We start from the raw sequence: 19535 nt of genomic DNA, 5'->3' as shown, positions 1-19535 counted from the left end.
TGACAAAAAAATGAATCGTTGTAACCGAGGGCGTTGAATTTCTTCGACGTTGTAAGCAACGTTCATGAAAATTCTTCTGTATGGGAATTAGTCATTCCGCCAAGAATTGTTGTTATAGAAAAATTGTCATTAAAACCGCGATCGTTATAAATAGGTCTGACTGGGAAAAATAAATTCAGGAAATTAAAATAAAATACAGGGGATCCCGCTTATAACGTTTCAAAAAACCGCCATGAGGAAACGTTGTAAGCGGGAAAACGCTTTTAACGGGAAATCTTAATGAGAATCACCTAGACCCCCCCAAAATTATTTGCATCAAGCGCGAAAACGTTATAAATGGGGACGTTATGACCGGGATCGACTGTGCACGAAAATTCATTCGATAAAAAAAAAGGGTACGAGGAGGGAAAAACTGACGACTAGAGCCCGGATTATATGCACTAAAAAAGTGGCAAAATATGCTCTAAAAATATGCAAATATGCACTTAAAAATGTAAAAATATGCACTTAAAAATGCAAAAATATGCACTTATAAATGCAAAAATAACCACTTAAAATACAAAATGTGCACTGAAAATTCCAAAATATGCATTAAACACCCCAGAATATGCATTAGAAATCTTGAAAAAGTCAAAAATTCCGAAATATGTATAAAAAAAGGGAAAATATGCATTAAAAAAGAGAAAATATGCATTCAAAAATATACCATGCAAAAAAAAGCGAATGTGTTTTTAAAATACATGTTTTCTATTAGTGCATATGTATTTCATTTTTACCAAAAAATATCCCCTCATATATATGTATACAGCATATGCAAATAACTTTTACTTATTTTTTATTCAGGCATTTTTTTAGTTTTCAGTTTGTTGTAGCTGCTCAATAACGAAAATAGCAGTAATAAAAGAATTTCGACACTATTTCTAAAAACAAAATTAACATTTTGACACATCTCTAGAAATAGCCTTACAATAAAACAGTTAGTAGTCGTAAAATACTTTATAAATATGTATTAATTCACTAAATTTCACATACGGGGGAAAAAAATCGATGTTATGAAAATATTATGAACAATATTTATTTGGAAAATTATAAAAAAAAAAGTGAGTAAACCTTCGAAAATATGCACTTATACTGGAAATTCTTTGATTTTATGCATTTATATGCATTAATGCTAAAAAAGGCCAAAATATGCAAATGCATATGCACATATGCATTTGCATATAATCCGGGCTCTACTGACGACAAAACGGAAACGCGTTTACACGCACCCTTTTATCGTAGGATTTCACGGAAACTATTGCTCGGTCACCAGACTTTTTGACGCGACCTTGAACCACTTGACCTTCGATTTTTTCCGTCTACACGACACCATCTTATCGCAGACACTCCCTCTTTTCCCCAAAACGGGCGACAAAACGGTGCGTGTAAACCGGCCTTATTGCTCGGTCACCAGACTTTTTGACGCGACCTTGAACCACTTGACCTTCGATTTTTTCCGTCTACACGACACCATCTTATCGCAGACACTCCCTCTTTTCCCCAAAACGGGCGACAAAACGGTGCGTGTAAACCGGCCTTATTGCTCGGCCACCAGATTTTTTGACGCGACCTTGAACCACTTGACCTTCGATTTTTTCCGTCTACACGACACCATCTTATCGCAGACACTCCCTCTTTTCCCCAAAACGGACGACGAAAACGGTGCGTGTAAACCGGTCTTTATAGGTACAGTATACATTAAAAAAAAAAAAATTGCGGTTAAAAAAAAAAAAAGGTAGAGCAGATACTGTACTTAGTTCAAGAGATTTGTTGATGCGCATGTAAATTCATATGTAGGATGAAGCACACAACTATTTGGAGGCCCCCCGCTCTGCCGAGGCCCCAGGCGCGCGCCTCATGCGCCTGTGCGGTAATCCGCCACTGGATCTGGTAGCATTTCTCTTGCATCTACGGTGGGTCAAACACTACACAGTTGATCTACTTATGATCCATATACGAGTATACTAGCAGATCTGCACATTTCAAGTTTATGTCCTGATTCTGTATAACAGCTTACTTGGTGTCTTCTTGGGAATACCCGGCCACGCCTCGGGGAAGTGCCTAAAGGGCCTCGTGAATATTACATCTGGTTACAATTTTCCAGAGTAAGTATGCAAAGTGGAAGGTAAGCATTTTTAGCAAGATGGGTCCCTCACAAAAATCGCTTTGCCCGGGGGTCCATTAAAAGCGTACACAGGATCGAAACATTTCGAGGGGCACAAAAAATCTTTCCAGAGAAATTTTGAGTCACTAACCTTCAAAAAAGCATTTTAAATAAACAGATATAGATTTGGTAACATATAAAAGTATTTTCTTTCGATATTTCAATTCTTTTTCAAAATATTTTTAATTTTTGAATCGTCACATAAGGGGATACGGGACCATACCTGCTTCTGGAGCCCATGATACTGTTAAAAATGCCCTGGCCTTACTTTGTGGAACTTTTGTGACACCTCATTCCGAAAACTCACTATCAACGTGTGAACTTGTTTGCAATATTATTAGTTTCTTTAGATTTGATATTTTAATATTGTTCCCGTGGAAATAGCATATTTGTCTCATCTTGAGTCAAAGAAGAATTCCAAGATACTTTTTCAATTTCAATTTCCAATATGATTTTTGAAGATTTTCTACCGGATAGTTGAAAATCTTCAACTATTGCTGTGATAGTTCAACTACTACTGTGAAAAAAATTGCACATTAGTAAAAAAATATAAGTTGATAACTTTTAGTGGTGCCCCTTTTCTCCTGATTCCCTAAGCACATGTTTATTTTGTTTAATGGTTAATCCGGTCCTAAGTATAAAAGAGGTATGGAGCTCAACGTTTTCCCATAAAAAAAATTACGAAATTTCCTCGTTAATGTCACCTGTATTTGGGATTTTTTTTTTCCAGGAGCGGGCTCATTGATCGGAATTTTTATGGTTTCCTCGTAATTTGTAACGACGATCGAACGCAGGGCTGAAAACTCCGTATGAATTTGGCTGTCGTCAACCGACCAGAAGCGATGGAACATCAAACTTTTCTCGTACCTGAAATTAGAAAAAAAAATAAAACATTACAGAATACTAAATACATGTGTTTAAAATCAGAAACATTAATACTAACGCAGACATCTCCATTAAAACCCATATCCACTGTCAAACGAGATGGACTACAAGAAATGGACATTACATTGTGAAAAATTAATAAAACAATGAGAAGTTTTACAGCCATTATAAATATCGTTACGAAATTTATGTAAATAGTCATTAATTACGTCATTTTTTGCTTGTAAATAGCCTTTTTCTACGTAAAACGAATTATTATATCGAAAACTTGATTTTTCGTTTAAATCGGTTAACGACAGACGCTCTGTTGACGGCCTGACGAAAGGAAAGCTCTTAAAAAGATACTGAGAAAGCTGTAATCTTCAGGAGTGGTTGGGGAAACAATTCTCCTATTGTCTCATGGAGAAAAAGTCCCAGAATCTTTTTCGTTGTGTTCAGCAAAGGGGCAGCTGGTCATAAAATAGCGAAGGCACGCTCCCCCAAGAGAATTTCTAGGGGTCAATTGATGCCCCAAGTCTTCTGAATGCTAATTCAATGTCTCATAACTGATCCGTGGATTTTATTACTGTTTGATTGAAAACATTCTAAAGAGAAATGTACTTTCTATTTGCAGAACTACTTGAAACTTATAGCAAGAGATTCAACTAAACAACAAGTTCGTATTTCCGACGCTCCTTAGGCTGTGGTTGTACTGAAGCGAAGAGCTACAAGGGCGACTAGGAAGGAAAAATGTATCGGGGTGGGAAGAGAGGATTGAGAAACTATCCGGAGGGGCTCTGAAATGTGAAAGGATGTAATGATCATGATGCCTCTGCAGAAGAGGGAGGGGGAAAAGGGAGAGAAACAGCCAATCAGCAGATAGCGGAAACACCCATTTCGATGTGAAAACAAAAACACCGTTGTTCGAATCCCGCACCTTGTTGAGTGCCTCTTTCTCCTTTTCTCCAGTATATGAGGTGTAGAACAAAACAATATTGTTTTCGCGCACGCGCGCCGCTAGTCTCTATTATGCACTCCCATACCTCGTGGTCACCTGACCATGTGTTCGGCCTTAGGGCCCTTTCACACGGAGCGGATGCGGACGTGGGTCCGGAAGAGGTTTTAACAATTGGTATATACGGAGCCTTTCAGACGATGCAGAATGCGGCCGCAACTTCGAAGTGTTCATGCGGGTCCGGATTGCGTCCACATGTGGCACAACCTAAGTGCGGGCTACACATGCGCATATACAGGTTTTATAAATTAGGTTATATGGAGCTATTCACACGATGCGGGTCCGGTGGAATTCGTCCGCATCTTTGGCTACTTTTAAAGATGATTTTGCATGGAAATTTTAATTATTTGCCATAAATACCCTTAAAAACATAATATGAAGGTCCGTGTTCATCTCTAGGATGTACCCATATACGTCTATCCCTCCGTTTTCTTCTGAGATAAAGGAGATATAGCAACTTTAACTGCCTTTTGTCCATACCTTACAATTTTATACAATAAAACCTGCCAACAACGGCCACTGACGGTGGACCATGAAAATGTAACCGCTATTGGAAAGTGGCCATTATTGGGAATGAAATTTTATTTCTGAAAGAAAAAAAACCACTATAAAATTTGCGATAAAAACTTGCGCGTAAAATTGTAAGCCGTTCTGTAAAAAAATTTTAATTTTTTTTCTTTTTAAATTTTTAAAATTATATAAAAAAAATAAATATTTAAAATTATTTAAAATTTTTATTTTTTTATTTTTTAAATTCTTGATGTTTTAATTTTTTTAACTTTTAAAACTAAATATTTTTATTAAACAACGTACGGCGTTCACTCAGGGCCGGATTAAGACGTTTGAAGGCCCTAAGCACTTGAAAGTTGTTTTATAAAACTTGATAAAAGCAACAAATAAATTTATCGATTGCATTCTAGCAAATGAAACCGATAAATTTATTAGTTGCTTTTTTAAAAGAATTATTATAAAATCTTTGTAGTGTAATCCGGGCTTAAGACAGAATTGTGATGTGAATATTTCTAAGCACAGACATTTTGAAAGTCTCCACCCCTCCCCTTTTTCTACTTTGCAAAATCTTTGATATCTCCTGAATTTTTTTTTTTTTTTTTGAACATCATTGGATGTTTTTGGAATTTTTCTTTCATATTTTTTTTTCAAAATATTTTGAAAATATTTTAAGATATTTGCTCCCATCGACTACTTGTGAGGATCGAACCGAAGGCATCTTTATACTCATATTCTATGGGACTATAAATTAAACCACCAAAGAATGACTCTAGGCTGCCCATGAGCACTGAATCAGGAGTGAAGGAGAAAAATAATTACAAAAATTGCAAAAAAATAGTTTTTATGTACAAATTTCAAACTAAGAGCGCACTGGACTGAGTGACTCGCAGAGAAAACCATGAATAAAACTTACAAAAATTAAATACTTTTATTAAACAACGCGCTATCCACGTATGGCATTCGTTCACTTCGCCCGCATCTTTAGTGCTCGTGTGAAAGGGCATGCGGATTCGGACCAGCATCCGCTCCGTGTGACAGGAGCATTAGAGCTCTGTGAATAAGGATGTGCATATTTTCAACAATAGCTGGGAGCACATTTTTGAAAATGTGTGTGAAAAATTTATTCAAAAGGGAAATTTTCCTGGAATATATAAAGATACAGCAAAAAAAAAGTAAAAGTTCAACACAGTAGAGTCTCGTTTATCCGACCTTCGCTCATCCGACGTCCCACCGAAAAAAAAGCAAACAAAAAACGCATCAATCGGCACCAAGAGAGCTGCAAGTTACGAGTGTGAGCGTATATTTTTTGTTGCTTCCGACTCTACCGCAGCTAATTAGTTACTCCGACTGTACATTGGCGCTCCCGTCTACACTATGACTCATGTGGCTGTTCAAATTGAAGAAGGATAAGACATGATTGAAGATTGAAACGCATCAATGTAAAGGATATTGCTTATTGGCCTGGACGTACGTAAGGCCTCCAACAATTACCAAATCATGGAAGAAGCTGCTAGGTGGTGAAAGTGTGGAAGCGGAAAGCACAGTTGAAACTGAAGAAACCATTCTAACTTTACTGCAACGTATCCCTGGATGTGAGGATGCATCTTTGTAAGAAATTAATAAGTTGGATGAAGGATGATGATTAGTATGAAATAACTGATGAAGAAATTGTCGCTCTTGTCAATTGCGATGGCAGAACGAAATTGAAGATCAAAATCAAGCACCAGCTGTTGAAGCTGCTCCGCCGGGTCACTCGTCGAACCTCTTGTTACCAATTCGTCCGTCGCGCGGATCTCTCCCGGGTTCTTTTCGCCGAGGGGTAGACACTCACAGGAACGAGGATTCGAGAACAAACAATCACCTTTATTTACATGAACTAAAAGTACTGCAAAAACTAAAGCAGCCTTCCAAATATACCCCTTCTTTCTTAGAATTCTACTGTCCGAGTCCATTTAGAATCTCTGTATATTGGCATGCGATATATTCTTCTATATATCACAATCGCATGCTACGCGCCCCAAAGAAGAATATGCCGAAATGTGCGACGTACGTCGCAGAACAACCAGTGCTGTTGCAGAACAATCTGGAAGAATTTTAAGAAAAGTGTAGAAAAACGCTATTATGTATATTCGAATTTTTACCGCAGAACATTTTCAGTCAGCTGAGGGCTCGTTGCAGAACATCGCAAAATATTCTGCTTTGGGGGCCACGCGTACCTTGCATGCGTTCACAGCCTCTTCAAATTCTACCCTTCGTAACAATATAGTTATCGTGGGTCCACCTGTAACATCTAAAGTGCGCAGATTGCACCTTGCTCAATTAAAAGCTGCCAAGGCAGAGTTTGCATACATGTTACAACATGGCATTTGCAGGCAGTCTCAAAGCCCATGGGCTAGTCCTCTGCCCTTAGGGCGATTGTGACTGGTTCCCCACCGGTGACTATAGAAAATTTAATGCCGTAACTAAACCCCGCAAATACCCACTCGCCACTCCCCAATATTCGATTTTTCTCATAATTTGCATTAAAAAAATATTTTTAGTAAAATTGATTTAGTTAGGGCTTTCAATCAAATCCCTGTTGCTGAACCGGATATCGAGAAAACAGCGGTGATTACACCATTGGGGTTGTTTGAATTTTCATACCCCGGCAAGCAAAGTGACATAATTCGAAAATTCACGAATTTGAGTTAACTCCATATTCAAAACAACAATTTGTTTCTTTAAAAGTCAGTAATATTGACATTCTTGCAACTACAAATTCCAATAAGCGTTCGATTAATTTTACAGTAAAAAAATCGAATGTCTCGCCAAAATTTGAAAAAGGAAAAAAATCTCCGATCCTCCATGTTCTGAGCACTTGTATGACCATCTCAAGCATGAACAACATCCCTAATCGCGCCAACAACCTGTTTTGTGATGGAGAACAAAAAATCCTCCCATCCGTTACATTGCTGGGCACTTTTTTCCGTCCGTATTGTCTGGCCGCACCAGACATTCTTCATCCCCCAAAACGAGCACAAAAATTCACGTCCGTGAGAAAACGCTCGCGTGCCATCAGCCTAATGGCAAGGAAGATGAACAAGGATAATCGAAAAACACATTCAAATCACTGGGAGTAAAAAAAAAATTATTTAAAATAACAAAAAAAAAGAAGGTATTTAGGCTATGTATTTTACTTGTTTAAAATGACACTATTCGCTCATTCATATTATCCGAGCGAAAAAAATCTAAGAAAGAATTATTATACTTATTGAAGGATAGTCACACTACTAATATACTAGGTTTCAAGGACGCAATCCCAGTGGAATGAGCGCCAGTGAAATGAATTCAAACAAGATCGCTGTTTTCTTTCCTCTCGCCCGATCATACCAAAGCTTTGTTGCAATCTTACAATTTTTGGTGATGTCCCGATTCGTCCTTTCCCGTTTCATCCTTAAGCCGAGTTTTCCTAGGAGCAGAATTTCTGCGCAGTGTGGTGCAGTGTTAAAAACGCTGATTGGTTGAAAACCTGCAATTCAGGTTTTTTTTGACCAATCAGCGTTTTCACGCTACGCGCATCATAGAAAACCTGTTCCTAGGAAAACACGGCTTTAGGGGGAAATAGTGTCGTTTTTCATCCGAGGTGATAACGTGATTTCATCCGCTCTTATATATCACCTTTTTATTATCAAGATTACACCTTAATGGGGGGGGGGATAACATGTCGAGTACCCGTTGTTAGTTGTAGCTATTGTACTTGATGTGCTACCTAACCAAAGTGAAAAAAAATCGTACCAGAGTGATTGTATACAGTACACAATGGTTTCATAAGCGAGATACATGGGTGAATCTTGCATAAATCGGAAATAAGGCATTTCATTTCGAAAGTATGAATAACGTAGACTTTATCAAAACCAAACGTGGTCTTCCGGCATTGCTTTATGAAGGACGTCACATACATTAAAAGTTATATTGAAGGACAACAACAAACGCCGGATATAGGTCTGGACACACATATCCGCACCGTGCCAGGACCGTAGCTCGGGCGTCAGTTGGCCGTGGCTCGGCTCGTTCCTCTTCAGACCACACCTTTCCGTGTGTTGCCCGTGTCGCTGCCGTATGCTGACTACGAAGCTGTGTCGATTGCTTCAAGGCTTTAACGCAGCCGGTTCGGTGTAATCAAAATGTTGAGTAAATTAATTAACAAGAGTGATTTGGATATAATAACCCTAGCGTAAATTAACAATAATTAATTGTTCTAAACATTTCTGTAAATAATCTATACATGTATATAATTTTTTTTATCTGTCTGTATATGTGTGTGTGCATGTGTTTTTTATAGAAATTTTAATTTTGTTTTTATTTTGGATTGATCTCCGATAGATTTTTTGTATGTGACAAACCCGCAAAAAAGGATAGGATATTTAAATGCAGCTGAAAATAAAAAGACGGCCATTTGCTTAGTTTGACTGTATGCATTCCTGTTTATAGTTTGGAGAGAGGAGATTATTTACGGAGTGATAAAAGGGGAGAGAAGAAAAAAGCCATATAGAAATTAAAACAATCTGGGGGAGAGTGGTACTCTCTTCCTCACCTACACACTCATTTTTATTCAGACTCAACGGCCATCATAAATATAATCATCTGTAGGGGCAGGTGGTGTCAAATTCCGATAACACCTCGGAGAAGTGTATCTCAGCTCAGTAGGAGATATTGTACGAAAGAGCGAGCATATCTTTTACTGTGTGTGTGTACGCTGAATCTTCCAAACTGAAAATTGGTTGTTTGCCGGGGCTTGATTCAATGATAAAGCCTCACCAGTATTCGATAGTAATTTAAAGCACTCATTGCCAAAGTCCCAGTCGCTGAAACACCTTTGTCAGATATTTAGCACAAAGGTGCTCGACTTTTTGGAAGGTGTGGGCCACTTCATTGTTTTGAAATATTTCGCGGGCTTCTTAAGTTATCCAGAAATGAGTCTCGACCCTCCAAAATTATCTAAAAAGAAGTGGCACGTGCCGCTTAAGTGATCTGCAAGCGTGCCGCGGGCCACTCGAGAGATCTGGAAATGTGCCACTAACCACTCAAATAGGATAATCTGCAAATGTATCACGATCCACTTAAGTGAACTAGAGGTGTGCCGTTAGTCGCTCAAGTGATTTTGAAATGTGCTTGAGACCACTCGAGAGCCTTGCTTTGTTTTTTGTTGTCACGGGCCACAAAGTTTCCAACAAAATAAATACGGGGGGATTATAAAAAAATTATCCAGACATATGGGTCCCTAACTATCATGCCATTCACAGAAACTGAATGAAATTTTGGCATAAGGTATTTTGATGTATGCGCTCAAGAATGATATGGAAAACAACAGTGTCACTCTAACAGTTACGGTTACAGTGAGAAAATTTCGAAAATATCAAATGGCAACACCAAGTTTTTTGTATTGGAATGCGATCTCCATACTGAAAAACACTAAATAGCGTTGGAATGGCACCTGTAGCACGAAAATCCCCGGAGCTAGGCAAAGAAAAAGTAAAAAGGACTTTGCCGTGCACCAGAGCATTAATGTTCGTTTCATTCGTCACACCGTTTCTTCGGCTGAGGCCTGATTAGTCCTCCACAAGGTCATGTGGAAAATTTGTGAAACACAATAAAATGCTTTATTTTATGCTGCTTCTCTGTCCTTATTGGTTGTCCTCACTTTTAGCCTAACTACCGCCGGTGATTTTCATGCTACAGTTGCCGTTCGAACGCTATTTAGGGTTTTTCACAATGGAGATCACATTCCAATACAAAAAACTTGGTGTTGCCATTTGATATTTTCGAAATTTTCTCACTGTAACCGTAACTGTTAGAGTGACACTGTTGTTTTCCATATCATTCTTGAGCGCATACATCAAAATACCTTATGCCAAAATTTCATTCAGTTTCTGTGAATGGTATGATAGTTAGGGGCCTATATGTCGGGATAGTTTTTTTATAATCACCCTGTATATCATCTTCAAGCAATAATGTGGGGAAGTGGGGAAACAAAAATTTATTAGACAAACCGGATACGTTATAAATTAAAATTGAATTTTCCAAAATATTATTGATCTGGTCAGCACTGGGGGACAGAGATATTCAAATCGGTATTATAAGAACTGGAAATAGGAATGTTATACAAAGAATCACGATTAAACGCAGGCTGGTGATCATTTGTATTAGAAATGTTTAATGAAATGTTCTCATCTGATTTAGATAGGCAGCCGGTCGTCTATATTAAAACCTGATCGTTTTGAAGTGTGTTTGTACAGTTCGAATGATTACCGGGTCTGAGATTTTGTTTCACGATATTTTTCACACTTTCATCATATACATGAAGAATTCTGTCAATTTGTAAAATATCCCGAACAACTTTAGTTTGTTTTCCGAATTCGTAAGCCTCTTTCATAAACGGATAAAGGAAAGATCTTACCTTCCTGGTAGTGAATCCAAAGTCCTCAGACACACGTACATTGCCGAGATTGTCCGAATCATGTTTTCGAACCTCCTTGAATTTTTTAAACACAACTTCTTTATCCCGCCTACACACAAATTTAGCAATTACAGGAACCGAAGACTTTTCACTGTCCAAGATCAGCGTACGGCCTGGGATAGGATAAATCGCATCTATCATTACGGATTCCGAGTTGGGTATGCACAAATTTTCGTTCAAGAATTTCATCACACCTCACTTCATTTCTCGGAAGACGATTTTCGAGATACATCCAAATCACGGAATATCAAATTGTTTCTTCGGCCGTAATCTTCCGCGTAATTCAGACGTTTTTTCAAGTCGTTCACTTCGATGGATAAACGTTCATTCTGTGCTTTCAAATTTTCGCGTGCTCGTTTCTCTATAATCAGATCCTCCGTAACACGAGAGATGCGTGCCTCTAGGCTTGAAATTTTCGTATTCATCTACGCCAAGTCCGTGTTAGCAAGAATCAGTTGTTTCAATTCTTTCAGGTCATTTTTGATGTTGAAATCTTCACCTGCTTCATCCTCCCGAAGATCCGGCGATCCAAATTTTTGACGTTTACTGTATTTTCGATGATAGTGGAGGAATTACGAATTGTGCATTATTGCTTAATATAGTGAAGCATTGTCAATGGTGGTGCATTGCGTATTGTATGTGTGCTGTATTGCTTAGTGTGATGGCCTGAATGCTGCATCGCTTATTGTGTTGTATTACCGATGGTGGTGCACCACTCATTGTGCTAAATTTCCGACGGTGATGCATTGTGTATTTTGCTGTATTGCTTATTGTGATGCACTGCATATAGCGACTCATTTTTTTTGTACTGTATTGCTTATTGTCGTACACCGCGTATAGTAGCCCATTGCTTATTGTGGTGTATTGCGTATTTATGTATTGTTGTGCATCGCGTGGTGTATTGCGTATTTATGTATTGTTGTGCATCGCGTGGTGTATTGCGTATTTATGTATTGTTGTGCATCGCGTGCTGTATTCTTTATTGTAATGCAATGCTTATGGCGTATTCTGCTGTATTGCTTATTGTCGTGCACCGCGTATAGTAGCCCATTGCTTATTGTGGTGTATTGCGTATTTATGTATTGTTGTGCATCGCGTGGTGTATTGCGTATTTATGTATTGTTGTGCATCGCGTGGTGTATTGCGTATTTATGTATTGTTGTGCATCGCGTGGTGTATTGCGTATTTATGTATTGTTGTGCATCGCGTGCTGTATTCTTTATTGTAATGCAATGCTTATGGCGTATTCTGCTGTATTGCTTATTGTGTTGCATCGCTGATTGTGGTGCATTGCGCATTATAATGCATTACGTACTGTAGTACATCGCTCGCTGTACTGCTTATTATAATACAGAGCCTACTGCGTATTGTGCTGCAGTGCATATCGTAGTGCGCTGCAATGTGCTGCATTGCTTATTTCGGTGCATTGCATACTGTTATGCATTACGTATTGCAGTGCATCACGTGCTGTATTTATTACAATTTACAGCGCATTGCGTTGATTGTGGTGCGTTGCGTATGTATTGTAGTGCACTGCGTGCTGTATTGATTAATGTAATGCAGTGCTTATTGCGTATTGGGGTGCATTGCGCTGTATTGCTAATCGTGGTGCGATGCAAATATTGGGGCTGATTTTAGTGCATCGCGTGCTGTATTGCTCATTATTGGCGTATTGGGGTACTTATCACGCGTATTGTGCTGTATTGATTATTGTGGCGAATCGCTAATCGTGGTGCGTTGCATATTGTTATGCATTACATGTTGTAGTGCATCGAGTGATGTATTGCTTTTTGTAATGCAGTGCTCATTGCGGTGCGGTGCGTATTGTACTGGATTGCGTGCTGTATTGCTTATTGTAATGCAGTGGTTATTGCTTAATGTGGTGCACTGCTTATTGCTTAATGTGGTGCACTGCTTATTGTACACTGTATATAGTGGTGCACTGCTTATTGTACACTGTATATAGTGGTGCACTGCTTATTGTACACTGTATATAGTGGTGCACTGCTTATTGTACACTGTATATAGTGGTGCACTGCTTATTGTACACTGTATATAGTGGTGCATTGCTTATTATACTGTATATCGATGGTAGTTCGTTGCATATTGTACTGCATTGCAGATAGTGATGCATTGCAAATAGTGGTGCATTGCAAATAGTGGACCATTGCAGATAGTGGACCATTGCAGATAGTGGACCATTGTTGCAGATAGTGGACCATTGCAGATAGTGGCGCATTGCAAATAGTGGACCATTGCAGATAGCGGTGCATTGCTGATTGTAGGGCATTGCGTATTATAGTGCATCGCGTGCTGTATTGCTTATTGTAATGCTGCGTTTGTTGCGTATTGTGCTGAATTGCTTGTGGTGCACTGCAAATAGTGGTGAATTGCTGATTGTAGTGCATCGCGTGTTGTATTGCTTATTTTAGTACAGTGGTTATAGCGTATTGTAATGTTCATTACAATGCTTAGTGCGTATTGTAATGTTCATTACAATGCTTAGTGCGTATTGTGTATTGAGCTGAATTGCTTATTATTAAGTGGTGCATCGATGATCGTGATGCGTTGCTTATTGCTATGCGCTGCGTGTGCACCGCGTGCTGTATTGCGTATTATAGTTCATTGTGCTGTATTGTTTATAGTGGTGCATCGCTGATTGTGGTGTACTGCGTATTGCGCTGTATTGCGTATTATGGTGTATTGAGTGTTGTGCTGTATTGCTTATAGGGGTGTATCGCTGATTGTGGTGCATTGCGTATTATGGTGCATTGCGTGTTGTAGTGCATCGAGTGCTGTATTGCTAATTGTAATGTAGTGCTCATGGTATATTGTGAATTGCTTATTATGCTGTATTCATTATTATGTGGCATCGCCGATTCTGGTGCATTGCGCATTGTTATGCACTACCTACTGTAGTGCATCACTTGCTGTACTGCTTATAATAATGAAGAGCGTACTGCGTATTGTGCTGTATTGCTTATAGTGGTGCATTGCTGATTGTGGTGTGTTGCGTATTGTGCTGTATTACTTATTGTTGTACACTGCATTAGTTGATCTGTTTGAACGCGAGTCCCGGACAATCACCGTTCAAACGTCGGACGCTTCCTTCGATGGCATGGACGTTGGCCAAATGCTTCGCGAATGGCGCGTACGTGTTGACGAGCATCTCCACGACGTTGCAACCATTATCTTTCGCCAGTTTTTTGAGGTACATTATGGTCCCTTTTAATAGGTTAACGACGTCTTTCGCGTTCTCTTCCGCGGAATGCATTTGCGATTCCAATGTATCTAGGATGAGGAGAAACCGTCCACCATGTTAACATAAAGGAAGATGTGCTCCCTATTTTCAGTCTGATAATTTCCTGTCCAATATTATAGTAATATAGAGAAAAGGAAAGGGGCCTTTTTAGCCATTTAAATGTACAAAACATGCTCTTTTGCCTCCATCATCAACACTCCTTAATTTTATGGCCACTTAAAGGGCCCCTTCAAAGATTGCGTAATAGCGGCCGTTCCGTATTCTTTTCTCTCTCCCCCTATAATACTGGAAACCTATCTCTTGACCATTGTATTGCCGCATGCAGGCAATTGACTTTATGGTTTTATTTCATCTATTTACGCATCCCTTCCGTGGGAATATGTCTTTTTCTGACTCGCTTCTTTTCCTTCTCTTTTTTTGTACGAACCCCCACAGAAAAAACGTCTTCCTCCCATATGCTTCGAAAGATCGTAGGGGTCCAGACCAGACCAGACTTAAACTTTTTCTCCCGGGCCTAGCTCAAGGGAGCCATCTGCGGGCTTACAAACTGTAGCCACGGAGACTACGTACAAAGAGAAAGACAAGAGACTGTAAAAAAGTGCATGCGTATTTAAAAAGAGGTTTTTGTCACAATCGGTTAAGAAGATATGGTCATGGTCTCGTTTAAATTTGAACTTAATTTTTGCAGGCGAAATGCCGGCAGCAACCTTCTTGTGTTAGTTCTATTACGATTATGCTTCGCTGTGAAGAAAGCTCGGAAGCGACAAGGTAACTTCGCCTCTTCTCGCACGGGATTGGCTCGTGCGTTCTCGATCCCAGGTTAGCTGGACCTGTAATCGATATAGATTAGTAACAAGAAGGGAAAAAAAGAGAATTAGTATGATTATTTTTCAAAGTTCAGAAATTAATGGTAGAAGTCAAAAATACAAAAAATTACGGTTTTTTTTTCACAAATATAAGATTTTTTTGGAGGGTTTTTTTTTTTTCTTCAAGTACAGAAAAAGATGGGTGAAAGGAAAAGTAGAAAAGTTGAGAAAATCCCTGGAATAAAATAATTTTGAGAGCTCGTGATGTTAATCTTTCACCAAAATATTCCCCGCTTCAACTAGGAATTTATCGATGATATAGTTCTCCTATCTTTTCTAGAGTCCATTTTCATATGTCCTCGAAACAAGTTTTAGCAAATTCGAACATCTCAAACGTCGAGTTGTTACTGTTCATCGAGTCCGCGTCCGAGGAGTCTGCGCTACTGTCTGCGGATGAGGCCGTAGGTGTCTCGGCACTTTGCTTGGAAGCATTCTCGGGCAACGGGCTGCTCGAAGCTGTTGGTTTCGTAGAATTCACGAAGTTTTCACAGAAGTCCGTAGAGTGGGACTTTGAAAATTTTTCCGGTTGTTGCTCTTGGATTTCGTCAGAGTTTTGCTGCAAGTCGGTAGGCTTTGCGCTGAAGTCCGTAGATCTGGACTTTGTTTTTTCAGGTTGAGTTGACACCGTCTTCCCTCAAGTCGGTAAGCTGAGTAACACTGAAGTCCGTAGAAGTGGACTTTGCTTTTTTCGCCGCTGTTTTCGGGCAATTTCCATCGTGGCTTTTCTCGATGTCGGCGTGTTTCAAAGTCTTTTTTGGAGAGCAGTTGCTGTTGGACTCTGCTTTTTTGTCACTGGTGCTCGAAGCATTACGCGAGTTGTTAAATTTTTCCCAAACCGCACGAGGGACGAACGTAGTGTCATCATAATTTTTTGTTGATTTGGAAACGATGAGATTTGGGACTAAGTTCTTGGGCACTTGTTGTTTGCGCCTTGGAGCCGAATGTTTGACTTCAGCTCTAAGTTTTTTCACCGCTTCCTTGAAGGCGACACAGTTCCTATATGAGGCCGGATGATTTTTGCCGCAATTAACACACACTGGCGGGTCTTTTCCGGTTTCGTTGCTACATGGCACGTCCGGGTGCGATTTTATACACTTAATGCACCGCTGGGGGAAATTGCATTCTTTCACTGAATGCGTCCATCGCTGGCATCGAACGCACCTTCTGGGCTCAGCGAGACTAGGCCTTTCTTTGAAGGGTTCAACGGTAACGATTACGTGTCTTAACCGACGAAGTTCATAAAATTTTCTGGTTTTTTCGTCCTTCGGGATTGTAGTTTTCCAAATCGCGAGTTTGGCTGCTTCACGGCTGCGTCGCTGAGATGCCTTCCGGCCCGGCTCTCCCCAGCGTGGTCCAACCCTTCCGGGTGAATGGCTTACATCCCACCAGGGACAGAGCCTGGACCACGACCTGCCTTTCACTTTCAGTGGCAGTATTTAGGCCTCGAAGCACAAAGTTGGCTGTGCTCTGCTTTTCCTGCATGAAATTCAGAATTTTAACTCTGTTTTTACGACAGATAGTCAAAACGGCATCATGATCATCTGGGCTTCGCAACAGAATCTTGTAACTATTATTTTGATGTTTAACATCGAACTCTTGTTTGCAAACCCGCTCGATAAATGGGGCTAACTGAAACCAGCCACCATCATTTCGTATTTCCACTGGAAAAAGTTTTGCCGAACGTTCGTTTTCTTCCAGAGCCGGGATCGAGATTTCGTCGGGGCATCCATGACGCGATTGGTCGACCAGACCAGACCAGAATGAAACTTTTACCTCTCAGGCCTGGCTCAATGGAGCCATCTGCGGGCTTACAAATTCGTGTATATGAGTGCATGTGTAAGAGAAAGTTTTGTTAAAATCGGGTATGGTCATTAAATTAATGACTGGTCTGGTAACTCGCCTGCAAGTAAAATGCGCCACAACCTTCTGCTAGTATTGTTAACAAGTGAAGAAGACAGAGAAGTGAGCTGTGAAGACGAGGAGACCTCTTCTTTTTTTTTCCTTTTTTTTTGAAGATTTGAATTTTTTTTGAATTTCCAGTGGTGTAGTACTTCCGTCAAAACAATGCGACAAGTTGTGGTGACCGAGAGTGAGGGAGAGAGAATGCAAGAGAAGGAGGGGATAGGAGAAGAGTTGGTGTTTGTTAGGGGGGGGGGGAAGGAGGTGACATGAATTTCTGTATACACAAACAAGCAACAACAAACAGTAATATTCTCTTGCTCTTGATGCCGATTTGAAATTAATGAGTAACATGATGTGAGAAGTTTCCACCCCCGTGGGGTAAATTTATGTAGAAAAGTTTTATTTACATGACATTTGATTAAATATGAATCTTGAGTATAAATTTTCCTTGATTAAATAAGATATGTACAACGCAGTGAAACCTGGGTTTCCCTTCAATACGGATCATTTCTGCTCAAAGTGTGAGCCGTGATGAGCGAGCGGTCGTTCCAATGCTTACAAGCTAGCACGGGAAGCCGTCTTTAGTCCCTAAGCCTTTTTCGTTAGGCCTTTTTTGGCGTATGTGAGGGAAGCCCTCCGCTACTATAATACACTGCTCAAAACAATTAGGGGAGCACATGGTTTTAACAAAATTACGCAAAGATGTATACCGATAAGTAACATAAAATGAATTATCCATAATTTAAAGCCTAGCAGGAAACGGAAGAAGAAAACTTCATATGCAAATCAAAGTTCATGACGTCAGAAACCAGAAAAAGGAGATAAGGGCAGAAATCGGGATGTTGCAGAAACGTCTGTTTTACTGCCGTAACTGTGAAATTCGATTGCGCAGTATTTTTTTTTTGGAGACAAGGTGACTTGAGGATGTCTCAACAACGTGATTTACCGGAATCCATGGCATGGCGTGTTATAGGCAGACTGGAATCCGGGCAAACACAACGTAGTGTCGCGGACGCTGTTGGAGTCGCCAGAAGTGTTGTTGCAAGGCTGTGGAATCGATTCCAAGAAACGGGAAATGTTAGACGTCGACCAGGGCAAGGTCGGCCACGCGCCACTACAGCAACTGATGACCGGTATGTACGGTTAACAGCCCGTCGACACAGAACAGAGAATGCTACGCAGCTGCAAAGACGGTTGCTCTTGGCAACAGGACGAAGGGTGTCCAGCCAAACAGTACGTAATCGGCTTCATGAGGGAGGGTTCTACCCCAGTAGCACAACGATATAGTACAATATTTGGACCACATCGTTATATATCGAAATGTCAGAGGAATATCAGATGTCATAACTATGATATAGAACGATCTTGTCCTATATGGTGCAAATTATTTATGATATTAATTGATCAAGTCTTTAATTTTTCAGTCAAATATGTATGTGATTCCATGTGAATAATCTCTACTTTGAAGGACAACAACTTGGGACAATAAATTATTTTAATAGTTTGAAAAACATAGATCTATATCGTGAACCTGACAAAGATTTATATCAGGTTCTCGATATAGACCTGATATAGATCTATTAAAGAAGACATAGCTCTATATCCTGAACATGACATACATCTATATCGTGAACCTGACAAAGATTTATATCAGGTTCTCGATATAGACCTGATATAGATCTATTAAAGAAGACATAGCTCTATATCCTGAACATGACATACATCTATATCGTGAACCTGACAAAGATTTATATCAGGTTCTCGATATAGACCTCATATAGATCTATTAAAGAAGACATAGCTCTATATCCTGAACATGACATACATCTATATCGTGAACCTGACAAAGATATATATCAGATACACAATATGCTGATATATCCCCATATTGTGTGCTTTTAAATAAAAATATTGCCTTCAAAAGTCGAACGTACAATTTTTTGTTTGAATTGAAATTAAAAACGTTTGAATGAATAATTTTTCATATGAAATTTTGATTTTAATAGGATTAATTATGTTGATATATCAAAATCATTTTGTCAGTTATAATTGAATCCTTACTGCGTATGTTTTACACCGTAGATGTTGGTATTTTAGGAGGAGCGAGAACTTATCTACCGTAACTTTAATTGCCATTTTATAATTATTGCACATATTTTTTAATTTAAAAAAATTGCTCTTGTTTTTGCTGTATGTGTGTTTTTCTTAAAATTATTTATTTTTTTCCTTTGATGTTTTCATTTTTACCATACTTTGAGAATTTTAACTCTTTTGTGATGTATATTTTTTATTCAGTATTTTTTGTTTTATTAGCATATAAATTAATAATTTTAAATAAATAATATACTACACAATACATTAATTTGTTTCTTGTGTTTTTTGTATTATATATAATTTCCTTAATTATAATATAATTT

The 19535-nt window shown here is 39.1% G+C and overlaps 1 protein-coding gene across 2 annotated transcripts in view; it reads right to left on the bottom strand.

Annotated features, from left to right (window-relative positions):
* Positions 1-19535, bottom strand: part of Hpd (4-hydroxyphenylpyruvate dioxygenase) — a 489423-nt gene that overhangs the window by 63475 nt on the left and 406413 nt on the right. For both annotated transcript variants that reach the window (XM_089244272.1, XM_089244273.1), the window contains exon 9: positions 2908-3070. In XM_089244272.1, the coding sequence (XP_089100398.1) occupies positions 2908-3070 (163 nt within the window). The remainder of the gene's footprint in view (positions 1-2907; positions 3071-19535) is intronic.

The sequence above is a fragment of the Pholcus phalangioides genome, unplaced genomic scaffold, assembly GCF_987345545.1.
Source record: "Pholcus phalangioides strain wild (caught in Gottingen) unplaced genomic scaffold, Ppha-v1.0 ptg000015l_1, whole genome shotgun sequence".
NCBI lineage: Eukaryota > Metazoa > Arthropoda > Arachnida > Araneae > Pholcidae > Pholcus > Pholcus phalangioides.
Note: the sequence above shows the minus strand (reverse complement) of the source record. Positions and strands in the feature narration are given on the sequence as shown.